Genomic DNA, 21834 nt, shown 5'->3' with positions numbered 1-21834 from the left:
TAAAATGGCTGCAATCAAAAAAACACAAATTAACAAGGTAAGTAAGGATGTGGAAAAACTAGAACCCTCATATATTGCTGATGGGAACATAAAATGGTTCTGCTACTGTGGAGTAGTTTGGCAGTTCATCAAGAAGCTAAACATGGGGGCATTCTGGCGCGGAGCGGGGCGGAGCGGCGATGGGCGCAGCTAGCGGGTCGGGCGCGGAGGCGGGGTGCAGCTTGGTTCCCCCCGCCCCGGACACCCCTCCACCTCAGACGCGAGCCCCACCCCTCCGCCGGCCAGGCCCACCCGACCGAACTATCCCCTGCAGCGCGAGCCCGGGGCGGCTCCGGGCGCCCCCCGAGCAGAACCCCCCACCATGGGCAGCCAGAGCTCCAAGGCTCCGCGGGGCGACGTGACCGCCGAGGAGGCAGCAGGCGCTTCCCCCGCCAAGGTCAACGGACAGGAGAACGGCCACGTGAAAAGCAACGGAGACTTATCCCCCAAAGGTGAAGGGGAATCGCCCCCCGTGAACGGAACAGAGGAGGCAGCGGGGGCCACTGGTGATGCCATCGAGCCAGCACCCCCTAGCCAGGGCGCTGAGGCTAAGGGGGAGGTCCCCCCCAAGGAGACCCCCAAGAAGAAGAAGAAATTCTCTTTCAAGAAGCCTTTCAAATTGAGCGGCCTGTCCTTCAAGAGAAATCGGAAGGAGGGTGGGGGTGATTCATCTGCCTCCTCACCCACAGAGGAAGAGCAGGAGCAGGGGGAGATCAGTGCCTGCGGCGAGGAGGGCACTGCCCAGGAAGGGAAGGCTGCTGCCACCCCTGAGATCCAGGAGCCCCAGGCCAAAGGGGCAGAGGCCAGCGCTGCCGCCAAGGGAGGAGACGCAGAAGAGGCAGGGCCCCAGGCCGCAGAGCCATCCACTCCCTCGGGGCCAGAGAGTGACCCTGCACCGGCCAGCGAGCAGAATGAGTAGCTGGGTGGGGGCAGGTGGGTGATCTCTAAGCTGCAAAAACTGTGCTGTCCTTGTGAGGTCACTGCCTGGACCTGGTGCCCCGGCTGCCTTCCTGTGCCCAGAAAGGAAGGGGCTGTTGCCCCCTAGCCACGTTTCCTCTCCTTCTCTCCCTCCTGTGGATTCTCCCATCATCCATCTGGTCTTCCTCTTAAGGCCAGTTGAAGATGGTCCCTTGCAGTTTTCCCAAGTTAGGTTAGTGATGTGAAATGCTCCTGCCCTTGGCCCTACCTCCTTCCCTGTCCCCACCTGTGCTGAAGGCATTTGCTGGTTTTCTTACCCAGTTCTTTTCCAAGTAGGTTTTGTTTACTCCCCAAATCCCTGAGCCAGATGTGGGGGTGCCTACACCCCCAAACCCTGAGTGTCCAGCCTTCCCCTGTTGAGTTTTTAGTCTCTGTGCTGTGCCTAGTGGCACCTGGGCTGGGGAGAACACTGCCCCTGTCTAGGTTTTTATAAATGTCTTACTCACGTTCAAACCTCCAGCTTGTGAATCAACCCGTGTCTCCTTTTTTGACTTGGTAAGCAAGTATTAAGCTTTGGGGTGGGCGGGAGGTCTGTAATGTGAAACAACTTCTTCTTGTCTTTTTTCCCCCCTCCCATTTGTTGTAAATAACTTTTAATAGCCAAACCCCAGATTTGTACTTTTTTTTCTAACTGCTAAAACCATTCTCTTCCACCTGGTTTTACTGTTAACATTTGGAAAAGGAATAAATGTTGTCCCTTTAAAAAAAAAAGAAGCTAAACATGGGATTACCATATGATGGCATTTCCATCAAAAAGCCAAACATAGGTTAACCCCAAAGAAATGAAAACAGGGAATCAGATATTGTATGCCAATGTGCACAGTAGTATTATTCGTTAACAGTGAAAAATAAAAACAACCCAAATATCCATCAACAGATACACTGATAAACAAATATTGGTATATACCTACAATGGAATATTATTCCATCATAAAAAGAAATAAAGTACTAATACATGCTACAACAAGAACAATCTTTGAAAACATTATGCCAAGTGAAAGGAGACAGACACAAAGGGTCATATATGGTATGATTTCATTTCTATGAAATATCCAAAATAGGCAAGTCCATAGAGACAGAACGTGGATTGGTGGTTACCAAGGGCTTGCGGGGCATGGGGATAGGAACAAGTGCTTCATGGGTAAGGGGTTTTCTTTTGAGGAGATGAAAATATTTTCTAACAAAATAGAGGTGGTTATGGCACAAAATTGTGAACGCACTAAATGTCACTGAATTATTTACTTTAACATGGTTATTGTGATATGAATTTCACCTAAATAAAAATTAATATAAAATTTACAAAAGGAAATCTTACTTTTCTCTAAATTCTTTCAAAATCCTTCTAAATTGTTAAGTTGGCAGCAAAGAATTCCTCTGTTAAATTTCTTTGCCAGGATTTCAAAACTCATTTAAAGATTTTAAAGATGAGAAAATGAAATATATCATGGAAAGAAACATATCTACATGATTAAAGATGTATCCTCACCATGCCAAGGTCTTGATACCACATGTGTACATATGTAAATTATTCTCACTGGAATGTAACTAGAATTATGTTTTCAGATTTAGTCAACATGACATTTGATGTATTCTGAGAATATTTTTAAAAGCTCAAAACAAAAAATATTTTCTGTCAAACATGGTATACAATCAATACAGTAAGAAAAAAGCAAAAAAAAAAATTGCTAACCAGGCTGTAACTTCATAATTCCTATTTCGGTCTTTGAGAATTGTCCATGATTCCCAGGTATAGAATACTTTTATCCTACTATTGGCAAACTTTCAAAGCCATTTTGGGGGAATCTTGATTTACTTCTTAAATACAAATATCCTTAAACATATATTGTCATTTCTAAAAAGGCAGGTTAATCTATACACCATCAAATCTCAACTGTGATACTTTCTTGTATAATCTAACAAATGTTGACAGTAAATTTCTTACCCATTGCCCCTGGTGTTAATACTTTTACTCTTTTTTTTTTAATTTACTAAGATATAATTCACATACTGTACAATCCATCCATTTAAGGTATAAAATTCAATGTTGTTCCATATATTCACAGGGTTGTACAACCATCCCTACTATCTAATTATAGAACATGTCATTACTTAAAAAAAAACAAAAAACAAAATCCATACCCATTAGCAGTGACCCCTTCTCTCCCACCTCTAATCTATTTTCTGTCTCTATGGGTTTGCCTACTTCTGAGTATTCATTAAAATGTAATCATATAATATATGGTTTCTTATGATTGAATTCTATCACTTAGCATGTTTTCAAGGCTCATTTATGTAGTAGCATGCATCAGTACTTCATTCCTTTTCATTGCCAAATAACATTCAATTGTATAGCATATTTCTTTTAATCATCAGTCAGTCAACATTTGGGTTATTTATATTTTGATGATTATGAGTACTGCTATTATGAACATCCACATACAAGTTTACATGTAGAGATAAGTTTTCAGGTCTCTTGGGTATTGACACTTATTTACACAACCATAGTTGGACATTGTAATGATTTTTAATCTTGACCTCTCATCCTATTCAACTGATAAATTCCGGCTGAATTATATGGAAGTGTATAAGCTCAGGTATTACTTAAGAATGAGGTCACTGTGTTGCAGTTAAATACACAGCAGATGAAAGACAAGAGAATGTCAAAATCTAAACCTACATAAAAGGGCTTATTAAACTTTAGGGAGAAATAGAACTAAACATTTGGATCTGTTAGTGTTTAATTTTTATGAATGACAAAGAACATGTTACCAAATTCCCAGGAAAAGGGATAAATATAAAACATGTGTGAGGGATAAAAATAAAACACTTGTGAGGGATAAATATAAACCACTTGAAGAACTAGGTGAGAGAGAATTGAAGGAAGGGAGAAGGAGGAAAAGGGAAGCAGGGGAGAGAGAGACAGAAAGAGGAAAGGCGCGGGGGTGATGGAAAGAGGGAGTACAGAGGAGTATGTGGACAGGGGAGGGGGCGGGAGGGGGCGGGAGGGGAAAACAGCCAGCAAATCGGCTTAAATAGTAATGAGAAAAGACCTTTGTTGTTGTCTGCCGTAAAAGCAATAACAGGATACCCACCTTAATAGAGCCTAAGACAATAAACACATAAAATTCCACCAGGATTTTCAAATGCTCTCAACAAGAATTAATTAGTGGAATAGCAAACTGCTGTTACCTCCATGCAGGTTTGCTGAGAGCACAAATGGATAGGTCTTCATCCAGCTCATTACAGCAATAGTTTCTGGTTGGGTGGGCTCTGTGATCTGAACGAACTGGTCTGGGAAATTCCGGTTCAGGTCAAAGTTGTTGCTGTTGTTTCTGCCGATCACACTTACTGGATCTCCTGTATGATAAAAGATTCAAATGTAAGCTATATTTCACTTACATTTCAATCCAGCACAAACGACTTCAGCTATCTTAACTCAAAGCTAAGTGTGAACACATCAGGCTTCACTATGATCAATCACACTACAACTCAAAGTGAGCAGGACCCTGTGAGGCCTTCCCAGGTACAAAAGCTCCTCTGCATGCCCTGATTCCTGTTTGCAGAAAAAAAACTTTCATTTCTGAGGTCTTCCCTAAGATTCACAAGCAATGACTAATTAGGGAAGTGAGGAAATTCTGCCTTTCATCATACTCTGTGGGGGAAAAAAGCCCAATCATATGAATTATATGAAAATATTGCTCAATTGTCAATAATCCACATACAACAATGTGATCACAGTATTAAGTGGGCAGGACTGATATGAGGGGGATTTTATTGTACTGATAGATAAGTCACTAAACAAATTAAAAAAAAACAGACCAAATGAAAAGAAAAAAGTTGCAGTACGCTTATATTAAAGTGATCACTATTAAAAGGTAAAGTTAGTCAAGAATACAGTTGGAAGTTTAACCTGATGGAAGAGAAAGAGTTCAACTTGAGCTTATTCCATTTTACTAAGGGATAAGAAAATGAATGCAAGTGAGTGAAGAAAGCCTACTAGAGGGCTCACTAGTAGTAAGTATGAGTTCCATCTTTCAGAAAGATCTCAAGGGAGGAATGTGGAAGGGATTTGGGAGGCTGACAAAGAATGAGGTCCTTAAGAAAAGAATCTAAATAATATACATATATAAAGATTAACCTAGTCATTCACTAATTGATTCTCTCAGTGTTCAATCAGTGACAGTAACAAACCATGTGGCTGTATATTCATATTGTGGGATCTATTCTATTCACTGGTATCACTGTCTGGAAGGAACCACAGGTTAGGAAAAGATGGATTCTCACTCTGCAGTGTTCTGCATCAGGTGGCCCGTGTAAAAAAATTGCTCTCCTTGCCCCTACTGTGATGCCCCAGCAGAGACGGGCTAGTCCAGGGAAGGCAGAGGAATGGGAAATCAGTAACTTAGCAGGTTTAGACTACATATACATGCAGAGTAGAACTGGGAGTCAAAAAAAATTTGGTTTGAGTTTTCACTTATTAGATAAGGTTCCCAACAAAATAATTTAACAAAAATTAATGTTAAAATGGAGCAATTTATTAAAACCTTACATTTTAGTAAATAAGAACCATTACCAAAGTGGAGACTTCATTAAATATAAACTTGATGGCATAATTATTGAATAAACTAGCCTATCTTATAAGAAAACAAAAGCTAAAACCAATGATAAATTATAAGAATAAAACAGGAAGAAATTTTAGGGAAACAACCAGTTCAGATTATTTTCTATGCTCAAATAATTATGCCATATGATAAACAATGAACATGAGTCTGAGCAAACTCTAGGAGATGGTGAAGGACAGGAAAGCCTGGCAAGTTGCAGTCCATAGGGTCACAAAGAGTCAGGCGTGACTTAGCAACTGAACTGAATTGAACTGAACTGAATGATAATCAAAACGATTAAGCATTAATAGACAGCTATTGTTTACCTTCCTGGGCCTTTTCATACCCATCAGGATTCATGGATGGCATAAGGTGAATTCTAGTGTTAAGAACCAAATCTGTTACTTCAGGATCTGTGCCAAAGTTCTTACAAAGGTATTCGATGAGGTTTAGTAGCAGTTCTCTTCCAACCACTTCATTTCCATGCATATTTCCAATGTATTTAAATTCTGGTTCACCTGAAAACAGAATTACATGGAAGACCTTTTTTCCTCTTCATTTGTCCTAGACTTGCTCACTTTTCACCCAATACACAAAGACCTTGAACCAAAAATTTAAGCTATATTTTGACAAAAGAAACAGGAAAAAGCATCTTATAAAGCAGTTTCATTACTACTACATGTCAGATAGCAAGCTCAAAGTAAACATATATTATATATATATGAATATGTATATATACACATAAGGGTTTCTCTGGTGGCTCAGTGATAAAGAATCTGCCTGCCAATGCTGGAGACACAGGTTTGATTCCTGGGTCAGGAAGATCTCCTGGAGAAGGAAATGGCTACCCACTCCAGTGTTCTTGCTTGGGAAATCCCATGGACAGAGGAGCCTGGTAGGCTGCAGACCATGGGGTTGCAAGAGTCAGACACGACTTAGGGACTAAACGACATATGTACATACATACATACATACATACATATATCATATGCTACAAAAATAAAAATACTATTAGCTGGAAGAATCTAACCTATGTGTGTAGTATGCTAAATATGCTGCATAATACATAAGTTGCTCAGTTGTGTCTGACTCTCTGTGACCCCATGGACTATAGCCTGCCAGGCTCTTCTGTCCATGGAATTCTTCAGGCAAGAATACTGGACTGGGTAGCCATTCCCTTCTCTAAGTGATCTTCCCAATCCAGGGATTGAACCCAGGTCTCGGTCTCCCACATTGCAGGCAGATTCTTTATCATCTGAGCCACCAGGGAAGCCCATGGTGCATAATATGGATTATCAAATGGATTTTTTTCTTTCTAGCAGAAGATTGGTCCCATTTTCTTTGATCCAGTTATAAATACTACAGGTGACCTTTCTAGATGAAGCAAAGAAATATAGCCCACAGCTCTGAGAGGCAATACTGAAATTATGTGTGAAACTACACCAATTACCTGGTTCGTGGACACCTGGGTTATCAGAAATCTCCATTACATAAAGTTCTCTTGACTCTACTGATTTTCCCAATGAATAAAGTCGGGTGATGTTAGGATATTCATTGGCAAACCTTCTCAAGAAGATTTCCATGTCAGGGAAATGGTGGTGGTGAAAGTCCTGTGGTTGAATTGGCTGGTGGGTAGACTGTGTTCCAAGAGGACTATTAAGTGTAGCGACTGTGCTAGCTGTTACTACAGCCTCAGTCGTGTCAGGGATTACTGAAGCCACCGTCGGTCGTAGGGGAAAATTCACCTTTGTGGCTGGTCCTTCTTTCACTATGATATTATTAACAGTCAGTGGCATATATCTGAAAAGAAAAATTCGAAAAAGTAGATGGGCTTGGAGTTAAACTGAAACAGACAATGCTTTAACATTATAAGAGCACAACAGCCTTCTCATACTCTTGCACTCAAAAATCAAATCAAATAAAGAGAAATGTGCAAATTCAAGACTTTTAGGATATTATTTCACAAAGAATCTCAGATTAAGTCTTTAAAGAACTATTTCTCTTACCATCCTTTCAGGTTCCACCCATTAGGATGCTTATAAAAAGTTATATTCAAAGAAGAGAATATAATGAAAAATGGAGGTAGTTGATCCATTTGTAACCATTCCTACAATACTCAAAGTAGTATTCTTTGTAGCGCCTTATCAAACTGACATTCCAACTACTTTACCAAATAGGAAAGTTCAAAATTGAAGGTAATTTATTTGCTACAGGTAAATCCTTAGCAAAATGAGCTTACAGAAAGGGTTCCAGAGGTCGTAGGTAACCACTCATTTTGTGTATTAGAAAGCTGATGGTAAGACAGCTTTTCAAAGTGTCTTTTGTAGAGTCCTGAGTTTTTTCTACCCTGGTATTCAATTAGCCTTGAGCTTTTAAAACTCCTTCCTCCCAATTTTACAACTATGCTTCATATCCAGTCGTATAGTTAATGTGACAAGACTCTACTGTAGTATTTTCTCATTACAAAAGGGGGAAAAAAATATCAGAAAACAAGGAAAAACAAAAGCCAGATATAGTAAGATCTCCCCAAATGTATTTCTGTCTAGATATAAACAGAAGCTTGACATTTTAAGAGTCTAGTTTAAATTCTTATCTAGTTACATTTAGAGAAGAGCTAACATTCATCCTGGTCAAACTCTTCCAAAAAATTGCACAGGGAGGAACACTCCCACAACTCATTTTACAACCATCACCCTGATACCAAAACCAGAAAAAGATATCACACAAAAAAGAAAATTATAGGCCAATATCACTGATGAACATCGATGCAAAAATCCTCAACAAAATTCTAGCAAAGAGAATCCAACAACACATTAAAAGGATCATATACCATGATCAAGTGGGGTTTATCCCAGGGATGCAAAGATTCTTCAATATACACAAACCAATCAACGTGATACACCATATTAACAAATTGAAAGATAAAATTCATACCCAGTTAAAACTGCTGTAATGTTATAAGTTCCAGGAACAAGTAATCTGTGGAAATCACCAAATCTTCCTGTTGTGATATTATGATTAATACCAGCCACTGAGACAGTTGCATTCTCTAAGCCAGCCCCTGTTACTGAATCTGTAACAAATCCTTTAACGCCAATGTGGACCTAGAAAAACAAGAATCAACATAGACTGCTCAGAGAGAGTCAATTTGGAAGGCAAGAGAGAATAGCCTCTCTGCACTGATGCTAGAATTTCTCAAAAATAAAGTTATTCTTCTAGCCCTCTGAAACATTTTTCAATCCTTCTAAGTTTAAATAAAATACAGACCAAAAAGATTAAATCCTGAAACTTAAGTCATCTGAAACCTAGGCTGGTAAAGTACTTTTGAAATTCCCTCTTCTCAAAGCTAGACTTCTGCTTTTCTCAATGAGATACAATTTATAATGTAAGCATGCGTGCATGCTAAGTCACTTGAGTCGTGTCTGACTCTTTGAGAACCTATGGACTGTATCACGTCAGGATCCTCTGTCCATGAGATTCCAGGCAAGATTACTAGAGTGGGTTTCCATGCCTTCCTCCCGGATCTTCCCAACCCAGGGATGGAACCCGTGTCTCTTAGGTCTCCTGCATTGACAGGCAGGTTCTTTAGCACCACCTGGGAGGCCTCAATTTCTGATACATGCAATTTCTGATACATACAGTATATTAGCCTGCCTGATATTTAAGTTAAACTTATGTTGTGGTTCATATGGTGGTAAAGGTTCTCTAGCAAATATGATCACATGGTGTTGTAAGAATCTGGTAATACAACTTTTGCTAATTATTTATTTATTTGCTAATTATTTCAAGTTGTAGAAGTGTTGTAAGATAGTCAAAGGAAGCTCTCCAGAGGAAGAGAGCTCAGGGGAAGGGAAATGGAGGTTCTGAGTATGTTCTGATAAATTCTAATACTTTCTAAAGATTATCTGTCATCTTAAATAATAAAAAAAGACAACCGGTATCTAGCATAGACTCATTCACATACACAAATTTCCCCCCCATTCAATTATTTCCATACCCACCCTTCCGTATAGCTGCTTTTACCTTTTCAATCAATGTGATCAAAGACTCACGATTGTTCTCCCATTCTTGCCGAAGCTGTGAAGCAGGTGGGTACTTGCAACAGGATAGTTCTAACGTGATCTCAAAACAGTTGGCCCATACATAATTATAATCTTGCATACCACCTGAAACATGGAATAAAAAGTAAGTTTATTCTCAGGATTCTACTCTCAAAAAGACCAAAGCCATCTCTGCCTATATAAACTCTCTTTCATTAAGTTGTTTGAAATCAGAGAAAGCTCTTGAATTACAGAGGAGACTAACAAGGAAGGTAAAAGGAATACACACTGGAAAGGAATATATATAAAGGAAATGTATCTGATTGACAGGTAAACAGTTATAAAGAGCATGAATATAACAGTTAATAATAACAGTAATAATGATGACAGTTACATATTTGCATGTTTACTATATGCCAGTGTTACTGAGTCCAAGTTCCCTCTGCTCTCTCTGCCACATGACAGGCCAAAGTTGAGGCAAGGAATACAACTTTATTTGAAAAGCTGGCAGACTGAGAAGATGGCACACTAATGTCTCAAAATAACCATCTTGCTGGGGTCTGGACGCCAGGTTCTCTTACAGAACCAGAGATGCCGTGAGGAACTAAAGTCAAAAGGCACAATAAAGAGGGACAGGCAGTGCGGAAGTAAAGTTTTTAAAAAGGGCCATCAGTCTTGCAAAGTATCCCTAGGAATGGGCCAGCCAGTGAAAGGGATGTGTTCATTTCTGTGGACAGGGTCAGATTATCTGACAGGGTCAGAGCTGAACAAAGGCACTTACAGTTGTTGGGCTTTTTTTTTAATTTGATATTTTATTCATTTATTTAATTTAATTTTTTGGCTGTGGTGGGTCTTCATTGCTTCATATGTGCCTTTTCTAGTTGCAGCAGACAGGGGCTACTCTTTGTTGTAGTACCCGGGCTTTTCATTGCAGTGGTTTCTCTGGTTGTGGAGCACGGGCTATAGGCACTTGGACTTCAGTAGTTATGGAATGTGGGCTCAGTAGTTGTGGCTCATGGGCTCTAGAGTGAGTGCTAGCCCAGTAGTGGTGCACAAGCTTAGTTGCTCCTGGGCATGTGGGATCTTCCTGGATCAGGGATCAAACCAGTGTCCTTTGCTTTGGGATTCTTAACCACTGGGAAGCCTGGTACTTTAGTTTAACAGTCAGAAAGAGGGACAGGGTCCTTTGAGGCAGGTCAGTACGTATGATTATAGTAACAAAAGCAACAAAAAGCAAGTCAAAGAAACAGTTTCAACAAGGAGTCAGAATTGGTTCTTCTCTGCAACCCAGTTCTGTTCTATGACCTTTACGCATATTAACATTTAGTCTTTACAACAATGTTATGATGCAAGTATTGCTATTTCACCCATTTTACAGATGTGAGAAGGCACAGAGAGGTTAAGATTTCTGACAGAATGAACATGAAAGATACTCAAGTGATCTTCAAGTTATGAAGGTCATTCATGTCAAAACATTAAGGGTCTACTATTCTAACTGTACTCTTCTGTACCACAAAGGTGACAATAAGGGTCGGAATCAAAACGGTAGAGTAGAGGGACCCCACCACAACTGAAAGGAACAAGCAGCCCACATAGGGAACACCCATGAAGTGTCTGGTTTGGGTAGCCAGAGGGGAGCATGCTGCTGACTTCTCCAAGATTGGGAGACATACAGACTTACTTTACACAAAGAAATCAACACAGAAAATCAGGCAAAATGAGGAGACAGAGGAATGTGCTCCACATGAAAGACTAAGACAAAACCTTAGAAGAAGGCCTAAATGAAATGGAGACAAGCAATCTACCTGATAAAGAGTTAAAGGTAATGATCATCAAGATACTCACTGAAGAATGGATGAACATGGTGAAAACTACAACAAAGAGTTAGAAAATATAAAAAAGGACCAATTAGGGCTGAAGAATACAATAAATAAAATGAAAAAATACACTAGAGGGAATCAACAGTATTATATACAATGGAATATTATTTTTAAACTTTTAAAATTATATATATATACAACGGAATATTACTCAGCCATAAAAAGGAATACATTTGAATCAGTTCTAATGAGGTAGATGAACCTAGAGCCTATTATACAGAGTGAAGTAAGTCAGAAAAACAAAAACAAACATCATAAACTAATACATATATATATGGAAACCAGAATGGTGCTAATGAACCTATTGGCAGGGCAGCAATGGAGATGCAGACATAGAGAACAGATAGGTAGACATGGTGGGGGGCGAGGAAGGAGAGGGTGGGAAAAATGGGCAGAGCAGCATGAAAACATATATACTACCATATGTAAGATAGAAAGGCAGTGGGAATTTGCTATATGACCCAGGCAGTTCAAATCGGAGCTCTGTGACAACCTAGAGGGGTGGGAGAGAAGGGGACATTGTGTATACCTATGGTTGATTCATACCGATGTATGGCAGAAACCAACACAATATTGTAAAGCAATTATCCTTCCATTAAAAATAAATAAAATGTTTTTTTAAAAAAGATGATGGGAAAAAAATACACTACAGGGAATCAACAGTAGATTAGATGATAACAGAATACTAGATCAGTGATCTGGAAAACAGAGTAGAGAAAAATTACCCAAGCTAAACAGGAAAAAGACAAGTGAGGACAGTTTAAGTGACCTCTGGGACAACATCAAGCATACTAACATTTACATTATAGTGTCCCAGAAGGAGAAGAAAGATAAAAAAAGAAGTTATTTGAAGAAATAGTAACGGAAAACTTCCCTAACCAGTGGAAGGAAACAGATATCCAGTCCAGGAAGCACAGACAGTCCCAAACAAGGTGAACTCAAAGAGGTGCAATCCAAGACACATTATATTTAAAATGCCAAAAATTAAACATAAAGAGATTCATAAAAGCATCAAGAGGAGAAACAACTAATTACATACAAGGAAACTCCCATAAGACTATAAGCTGACTTCTCAGCAGAAACTTGGCAGGCCAGTAGCAGACGACACAATATATTCAAAGTGCTGAAAAAAATACAACCAAGAATATCCAGCAAGGTTATCATTTGAAGGAGTGATAGAGAGTCTGACAGATAAACAAAAGCTAAAGGAGTTTATCACCAATAAACCAGCCCTTCAAGAAACATTAAAGGGACTTCTCCCAGCAGAAAAGGTCACAACTAGAAATAAGAAAATGATAAGAGAGACAAATCTCAATGGCAGAGACAAACATATAGAAAAGATAGTGGATCAACCACTTACAACATTAGTAGAGAGGCAAAAGTAAAGAAGGTAGAAGACAAAAGTAGTAAAATCTATTACTGTCTTCCAAAATAGTTGTACTGTTTTGCACTCCCATCAATAATGAACGAGAGTGCCTGTTGCTCCCCCTCTTCACAAGCATTTGCTGTTGTCAGTGTTCTGGACTATGGCCTTTCTGATAGGTGTGTAGTGGAACTTGTTTTAATTTACATTTCCGTGTTGACATATGATGTGGAATCTTTTCATGTTTATTTGCCATCTGTATATCTGTTGGTGAGATGTCTGTTAGGTTTCTGGCCCATTTTTAAATGAGGTTGTTTTATTAGTGTTGAGTCTTAAGTGAAAGTGAAAGTCACTCAGTCGTGTCCGACTCTTTGCAACTGCATTGACTATACAGTCTGTGGAATTCTCCAGGCCAGAATACTGGAGTGGGCAGCCTTCTTCTTCTCCAGGGGATCTTTCCAACCCAGGGGTCAAACCAAGGTCTCCCACACTGTAGGAGGATTCTTTACCAGTTGAGCCACAAGGGAAGCCCAAGAATACTGGAGTGGGTAGCCTATCCCTTCTCCAGCAGATCTTCCCAACCCAGGAATCGAACCGGGGTCTCCTGCAATGCAGGCGGATTCTTTACCAACTGAGTTATCAGAGTTTTCTAATATATTTTGGATAATAGTCCTTTATCAGATGTAATTGCCTTCTTTTTTTAGGCTGAATAACATTCCACTGGATGTATATACCACATTTTCTTCATTTATCTGTCAATAAACATTTAGGTAGCTTCTTGGCAACTGTGAATAACACTGCAGTGAACATGGGTGTACAAATTTTCAAGATCCTTTTTTCAGTTATTTTGTATTTATACCCTTAAGTGAGATTGTTGAATCATACGGTAATTCTATTTTTAACTTTTTGAGGAAGCTCCATACTGTTTTCCATAGCAACTGACTATTTTATATTCCTACCAACTGTGCAAAGGGATTGAAATTCTCCACAACTCCATCAAACTTGCTATTTTAATTTGGCTTTTTTTTTTTTAATAGTGATCATCCTAAGAGGTAGAAGGTGATATCTCTTTGTGGTTTTGATTTGTTTTTCCCTAATAATGATATTAAGCATCTTTTCATATGTGTGCTAGTCACTGATGTTGTTTTGAAAAAATGTGTATTCAAGTCCATTGTCCATTTATTAATCAGATTACTTGTTTTCTGTTGAGTTGTATTCTGAATATTAACCCCTTATCTGATAAACAGTTTGCAAATATTTTTTAGTAGGCTGCCTTTTCACTGTTGATTGTTTCCCTTGCTGCATAGAACACTGCAGGATTTTGAGCAGAAGTGTGATATAATCTGAACTGCTGGGTGAAAAATGATGGTAGAGGAACAAAACAAAACAAAAAAGCAGGGAGATGAATTAGAAGAGAATGATGACTTCAACTAGGCTGCTGGTAAAGGAGATGAAGCAAAGAGATCTGGCTGTGAGAAAAGATTTGTTTAAAAGGGATCAAGGATGACTTCTTGATTTTTGGCTTGAGAAACTAGGAAGACAGTGTCATTATTGTCATTAACTGAGAGGATGAAGGAGTACAAAGGAAACAGATATGGCAAGCCTAAGGTTTTGTCTTTGGTCCTCTTCTCTTACTTTACTTATTCCCTTGGTGTCTCATGCAGCCCCACGGGGCTTAATATTATCTACAGGCTGACAATTCTCAGATCTCTATGTCCAACCTACACCTCTTTCCAGAATCCAGACTTGTCCATCCAATGGCCTATTCACTATCTCTACTTGGGTATCACAAACCTAACAACAGCCTCATCTTCCCTAAACCGGCTCCACCTGCAGTCTCTCCCACGATGGTCAACAGCACTGGAAGAATCTAGTTGCTCAGGGTCAAAAGCCTTGGAGTCACATCTCACATCTAAAGCATTAGGAAATCATGCTAGTTGTAACTTGAAGATATATCCAGAATCCAAAGATTTCTCAACTCTACTGCTGCTGCCGTGATCTAAGCCACGATCCTTTATCCACCAGGACCTCTGCAATTTCTCTAAAAAGGTCTCCCTGTTCCTGCCCTAGCATTTCTGTGTTCTTTTCTCCAGAGATGCCAGAGTAATTCTGCTAAAATGTAAGCCAGAGGTTATTCCCCTGTACAATGACTTTCTGTTGCATTCAGACTAAAAGCCAAAGCCTAAGGCGCTGCATCATTTGTCCACTACCACTCCCCTCCCCTAACTATCTTTTACACTCTCCCCATCATCAGCTCTCTGCACCAGCCACACTGGCCACCCTGCTGTTCACCGTCTACCCTAGGTTAGTTAGTTAGTTAAGTCGCTCAGTCGTGTCTGACTCTGCAACCCCGTGGACTGTAGCCCACCAGGCTCCTCTGTCCATGGGATTCTCCAGGCAAGAATCCTGGAGTAGGTTGCCATTTGGGTCTTCGCTCTAGCTATCCCCTTTGCCTGGTGTGCCCTTCCCCCAGATATCCCTACTTGACTCACTCGCTCACCTTCAGCTCTTTGCTCCAATTTCAGCTTGACAATGAGGTTCACCCTGATCTCCCCACTTAGTCACTTCTCCCCATCACTGTACCCAAGCCCAATCTCACAAGCACTCACAATTCCTCTCACTCTTTTTTTTCTATAGCACTTTAAAATTTACCCATTATGTTTATTATTTATTGTCTGTTTCTCTTTGCTAGATTATAAGCAACACAAGGGCAGAGATATTTGTTATACTCATTGACACACAGTCTAAGCACTAAAACAGTACCAGGCACATGGTATTTCTTCAATAAGTATTTGTTGAAGCCATGAAAGTAAGTAGGCTAGGACAGTGAGAAATTAAGATTTCTATTTTGAATGAGTTAAATTTGAGATTTTCATTGACCATACATGTGGATATGTCAAGTAGACTGTTGTCCTAAAAGACATGTGCACATTTACCATCACTACAAGCCTGGTGACTTTGTCTTAACCTTTTTTTCTTAGCAGGCAAGCTATCCATCTCTGGTTTTCTCTCATCTCCCAGCATCTTGGCACTCACTTTGGGTCTGGCAGAAGAGGTTACAGGATGATTTTTCATCTCCCTACCACTCATATTTTAGGGCTTCCCTGGTGGTTCAGACAGTAAAGAGTCTGCCTGCAATGCACAGAACTGGGTTTGATCCCTGGGTCAGGAAGATCCCCTGGAGAAGTGAATGGCTACCCACTCCAGTATTCTTGCCTGGAGAATCTCATGCACAGAGGAGCCTGGTGGGCAACAGTCCATGAGGTCGTAAACAGTCAGACTCAACTGAGCAACTAACACTTTCACTCACCAGTCATATTTAGTCATTTAGTGATGTTAGTCACTTTCAGTCATTAATGACCTCTGATCACCTTTGGTAACTCTGACATGCATGTACATATGTGGACATATGTATGCTACTCATCATAAATCATATTTATTAATTTCCAATATTTACTACTATATTGGTCACAGTACAACGGTCACTGTGTGTAAGTCATCAAGCTAAGATTATAGGGATTTATAAATAGGAGACATATTTCCATTCCAGAGATTAGAGTCTAGAGGAAAACAAACACAGAACACTAAAAATAATTTCAGAGCAATACAAGTGTGAACTAATCTATTTTTCTGCATATGTAAAACTTAATAGGAAAAAATTATTCTCATCTAAGGAAAAAAGAAATCAATAGCTGTATTAAATTGCAAACACAGTCAACTCACACTTTAATTATGCCAGAAGGCAGTGAAGTAGACCCTTATAATACTATAATCACCAGGCTTCATCCTGGCATTCTTTTGTTAACCCCTTAACTGTCTTACTTCAGCAGCAATTTAAGAAATACTAGCTAAGAGCAACAAGAAGACAAAATTACATGAATTTCTGTGTTAAGGTCATGCCTAATTTAAAGACTTTATATACATGTGCTAAACTGTTACCCAGATATATTCTCTATGCCTTTGTTTTTATCATTTTTTTAAATCTTTTTTTCACTTTTTTAAGGCAGCTTTTTAATCAAGAGATATTTTACAATTTTTGGGTAGCTAAATTTATCATTCTTTTCCTTTTATGACTTCATAATACTTTGCTGTCTAGAAAGGCTTTTCTCATCCTGAGTATAAAACTACTTGTTGGCTTCTGGTTTTGTTTATGGCTACATTTTTACATAACATTCCATATTGACTTAAGACTTTGTTGGTATGATCTGAGGTAAATCTCACCTATATTTTTGTCTCAAAGTTAACCAGTTATCCCTATAATTCTTTCCGCATTGTTTTAAATGCCTTTAACTATATCCCAAATGCTTTTGTTTCTGTTACTATGCTTTCTATTTTGTTCTGCTGGTCAATTTATTTTGATATCTTAATTACACCAATTTCGTAAGCATGGTTTTATAATACATTGTTCAGTTCAGTTCAGTCACTCAGTCATGTCTGAGTCCTTGTGATCCCATGGACTGCAGCACACCAGGTCTCCCTGTCCATCACCAACTCCTGGAGTTCGCTCAAACTCACGTCCATTCAGTCGGTGATGCCATCCAACCATCTCATCCTCTGTCATCCCTTTCTCCTCCCGCCTTCAATCTTTCCCAGCATCAGGGTCTTTTCCAATGAGTCAGTTCTTCACATCAGGCAGCCAAAGTATTGGAGTTTCAGCTTCAGCATCAGTCCTTCCAATGAATATTCAGGACTGATTTCCTTTAGGATGGACTGGTTGGCTTTCCTTGCTGTCCAAGGGACTCTGGAGAGTCTTCTCCAACACCACAGTTCAAAAGCATCAATTCTTCAGCACGCGGCTTTCTTTATAGTCCAACTCTCACATCCATACATGACCACTGGAAAAACCATAGCTCTGACTAGATGGACCTTTGTTGGCAAAGTAATGTCTCTGCTTTTTAATAAGCTGTCTAGGTTGGTCATAACTTTTCTTCCAAGGAGCAAGCATCTTTTAAGTTCATGGCTGCAATCATCATCTGCAGTGATTTTGGAGCCCAAAAAAATAAAGTTTGTCACTGTTTCCACTGTTTCCCCATCTATTTGCCATGAAGTGATGGGACCAGATGCCATGATCTTAGTTTTCTGAATATTGGGCTTTAAGCCAACTTTTTCACTCTCCTCTTTCACTTTCATCAAGAGGCTCTTTAGTTCTTCTTCACTTTCTGCCATAAGGGTGGTGTCATCTGCATATCTGAGGTTATTGATATTTCTCCCGGCAATCTTGATTCCAGCTTGTGCTGCATCCAGTCCAGCATGTCTCATGCTGTACTCTGCATATAAGTTAAATAAGCAGGGTGACAATATACAGTCTTGATGTACTCCCCTCCCAATTTGGAACTAGTCTGTTGTTCCATGTCTAGTTCTAACTCTTGCTTCTTGACCTGCATAGAGATTTCTCAGGAGGCAGGTCACGTAGTCTGTTATTCCCATCTCTTGAAGAAGTTTCCAGTTTGTTGCGATCCACACAAAGGCTTTGGCATAGTCAGTAAAGCAGAAGTAGATGTTTTTCTGGAACTCTCTTGCTTTTTCAATGATCCAATGGGTGTTGGCAATTTGATCTCTGGTTCCTCTGCCTTTTCTAAAACCAGCTTGAACATCTGGAAGTTCACGGTTCACGTACTGTTGAAACTAGCTTGGAGAATTTTGAGTATTACTTTGCTAGCATATGAGATGAGTGCAATTGTGCAGAGGTTTGAGCTTTCTTTGGCATTGCCTTTCTTTGGGACTGGAATGAAAACTGACCTTTTCCACTCCTGTGGCCACTGCTGAGTTTTCCAAATTTGCTGACATATTGAGTACAGCACTTTCACAGTATCATCTTTTAGGATTTGAAATAGCTCAACTGAACTGAAATTCCATCACCTCCACTAGCTTTTTTTGTAGTGATGTTTCCTAAGGCCCACTTGACTTTGCATTCCAGGATGTCTGGCTCTAGGTGAGTGATCACACCATTGTGATTATCTGGGTCGTGAAGATCTTTTTTGTATAGTTCTGTGTATTCTTGCCACCTTTTCTTAATATCTTCGGCTTCTGTTAGGTTCATACCATTTCTGTCTTTTATTGTGCCCATCTTTCCCTGAAATGTTCCCTTGGTATCTCTAATTTTCTTGAAGAGATCTCTAGTCTTTCCCATTCTATTGTTTTCCTCTATTTCTTTGCATTGATCACCGAGGAAAGCTTTCTTATCTCTCCTTGCTATTCTTTGGAACTCTGCGTTCAAATGGGTATATCTTTCCTTTTCTCCTTTTCTCCAGACTATAAAGTGGAAGTGACAAATAGATTCAAGGGCTTAGATCTGATAGACAGAGTGCCTGAAGAACTATGGGCAGAGGTTCGTGACACTGTGTATAGGAGGCAGTGATCAAGACCATCCCCAGAAATGCAAAAAGGTAAAATGGTTGTCTGAGGAGGCCTTACAAATAGCTATGAAAAGAAGAGAAGTGAAAGGCAAAGGAGAAAAGCAAAGAAATACCCATTTGAATGCAGAGTTCCAAAATAGTACATTGTAATATCTGGCAATTAAAGTCTCTATTATCATTATCATAGAAATTCTCCTTTTCATTACTATAGACACCATTGTATGGATGTAGTTATCATTTAGTGGCTAAGCTGTGTCCTCTCTTTTGTGACCCCATGGATTGTAGCCCCACCAGGTTCCTCTGTTCATAGACTTTCTAAGGCAAGAGTACTGGAGTGGGCTCCCATTTCCTTCTCCAGGGGATCTCCTGGACCCAGGGACCAAACCTGAATCTCCTGCATTGCAGGTAGATTATTTATGGCTGAGCAACCGGGCAAGCCCTCTATTTGTTTATTCAATCACTATGTGGTGGGTATTTGACTTGGTTTCAACTTCAGGTGATTATGAATAAAACTGTGCCTGAGTCTTAACATGGACAAATTATTTCATGTCTTTTGGGTAAATACCTAGGAGAGGTGTGGCTGGATCATGTGGTAAGTGGTAACTTCATAAGAAAATGTTAAACTGTTTTCCAAAGTGGCTGTACTGTTTCACATTCCCACATCAAGATATGAATGTTCCAGTTGCTCTACACCCTTAGCTAACAAGTTGCTCAAGCAACTGGTCAGCCTTTTGTAAGTTTAAGCATCCTGGCAGGTGGATAGTGCTATCTCATGGTGGTTCCAACCTGTATTTCCCTGACAACTAATGACAGTTAACACCCTAAGGTATCTTTATTCGTGATCTATTTTGGAAGACCTTGGAAGTGATTGTAGACAGGACAGAGATCAAAAAAGGGATCCTATAAAGTTTTCTATGAACTCCTGACTCAACTCTGAATTGCACATGTGAGGGTCTGACCCTGAACGGCATACCAAAGTCACCAAGAACTGATCTACACAGCAGACCACTGCTCCCTGGGTGGTACTTGCACAGGACAGGTCCGAACAGGCAGAACAAAGGTGTTGAAAACTGAATTGACATTGGAATCACAGCCCACCGAAGGCAAGTAAAAACTTGCAACTGAACCTAAGTGGGTCATTCACTACCGGAACGAATAAACAAAAAGTTACCATTTTTATAGGGTTTAAAACAAGGCTCCAATCTTATAATATATGATCCAAAATGCCCAGAATATAATCCAAATTATTTGACATTTAAAGAACTAGTCAAATATCAATAGCTTGCAAGGAAAAAATAATGCACACCAACTCCAAGATGACCCAGGTATGGGAATTATCAGACTAACCTTAAAGTAATTATTATAGCCAGGTAAATATTAAAGAGGTAAGATTAAACAGTCTTGAAATGAAATAAAAGAAACAAACAGAAGAGGTTAAAAAAATAGATTTCAGAAGTAAAAAATATAACCAGATTTTAAAATTTACTGGATGAGTTCAACAGAAGAATAGAAATGACAAAGGGAAGTCAATTTGAAGACAAATAAATAGAAATTATCTAATCTGAACAACAGAAAAAAAAATAAAGTAAAAGAACACAGTTTTAGGGACAGTATCAAAAGGTCTAATATTCTTGCTACTAGAGTCTCAAAACGGGAGGAAAAAAGTGTGCCATGCTGGGAAAAAAAAAAAAGTTGAAGAAACAATGGCTGAAAACTTCCCAAATCTGGCAAAAGACATAAACTTATATTTCAAGAAGCTTAGCAAACCTCAAACAGGAGAAATTCATGTCTAGATACGTCACAGTCAAACTACTGAAATCTAAAGACAATGGGAACAATCTTGAAAGTCGTCAGTGAAAAATGATACATTATAGGAAGACAATTTAAATGACTGTGAATTTCTCATCAGAAGCCATGAGGGCCAGAAGGCAATGACATACACACACACAAATTTTTTTTAAAGAATAGTCAATCCAGAGCCCAGAATTTTATATCCAAGGAAAATATCCTTTAGGAACAAAGGCAGAAATAGATATTGTCTGTGATGGAAAGCTAGAAGAATCCCCCACAGGCAGGTCTGCTTTAAAAGAAATGCTAAAGAAGGTTTTCTGGGTAGAAGAGAAATGATAGCAGAGCAAACCTTGGAGCTTCAGGAATGAAAGAACAGAAATGGCAAATATTTGAATAAATATGAAAAACTATTTTTCCCTCTTAAGTTTTCAAAACTATGTATATCAGTTGAAAGCAAAACATATAACACTGCCTGGTGGGAGTTTATAGATATAATACATAAACCACAACTGCACCATAAAGTGGGGGAAGATAAAGGGTATGGTGGTAAGATTTGTATGTTCTTCTCAAGGTGGTAAAATATTACTTCTAGGTAGAACTGTAAAAAATTATGCAAACTGTAATTCCCAGAGCAACCACCAAAACAAACTTTACAAAGAAATATAGTAAAAAATACTATAGTTAAAATTTATATAATAAACATCCATACAATACAATGGAAGGCAGGAAAGAGGAAACAAGGGAATAAGAAACAGAGGGACAAAAAGAAAAATAATTACAAGGTAG

The 21834-nt window shown here is 39.3% G+C and overlaps 2 protein-coding genes across 2 annotated transcripts in view; one reads left to right on the top strand and one right to left on the bottom strand.

Moving 5' to 3' along the window:
* CPD (carboxypeptidase D) overlaps positions 1-21834 on the bottom strand; it is a 68424-nt gene that overhangs the window by 27973 nt on the left and 18617 nt on the right. Inside the window, exons 3-7 of the mRNA XM_043903291.1 lie at positions 9642-9784; positions 8553-8722; positions 7069-7418; positions 5945-6136; positions 4207-4374 (exon numbers count right to left, since the gene is read on the bottom strand). Coding sequence (XP_043759226.1) covers positions 4207-4374; positions 5945-6136; positions 7069-7418; positions 8553-8722; positions 9642-9784 — 1023 coding nt within the window. The remainder of the gene's footprint in view (positions 1-4206; positions 4375-5944; positions 6137-7068; positions 7419-8552; positions 8723-9641; positions 9785-21834) is intronic.
* LOC122694485 (MARCKS-related protein-like) lies at positions 287-1595 on the top strand. The gene has a single exon (XM_043903292.1). It carries the CDS (start codon positions 362-364, stop codon positions 956-958), a length of 597 nt encoding a protein of 198 aa, XP_043759227.1. The 5' UTR covers positions 287-361; the 3' UTR covers positions 959-1595.

This window comes from Cervus elaphus, chromosome 5 (assembly GCF_910594005.1).
Source record: "Cervus elaphus chromosome 5, mCerEla1.1, whole genome shotgun sequence".
NCBI lineage: Eukaryota > Metazoa > Chordata > Mammalia > Artiodactyla > Cervidae > Cervus > Cervus elaphus.
This window is presented reverse-complemented; position numbering and strand designations above follow the sequence as displayed.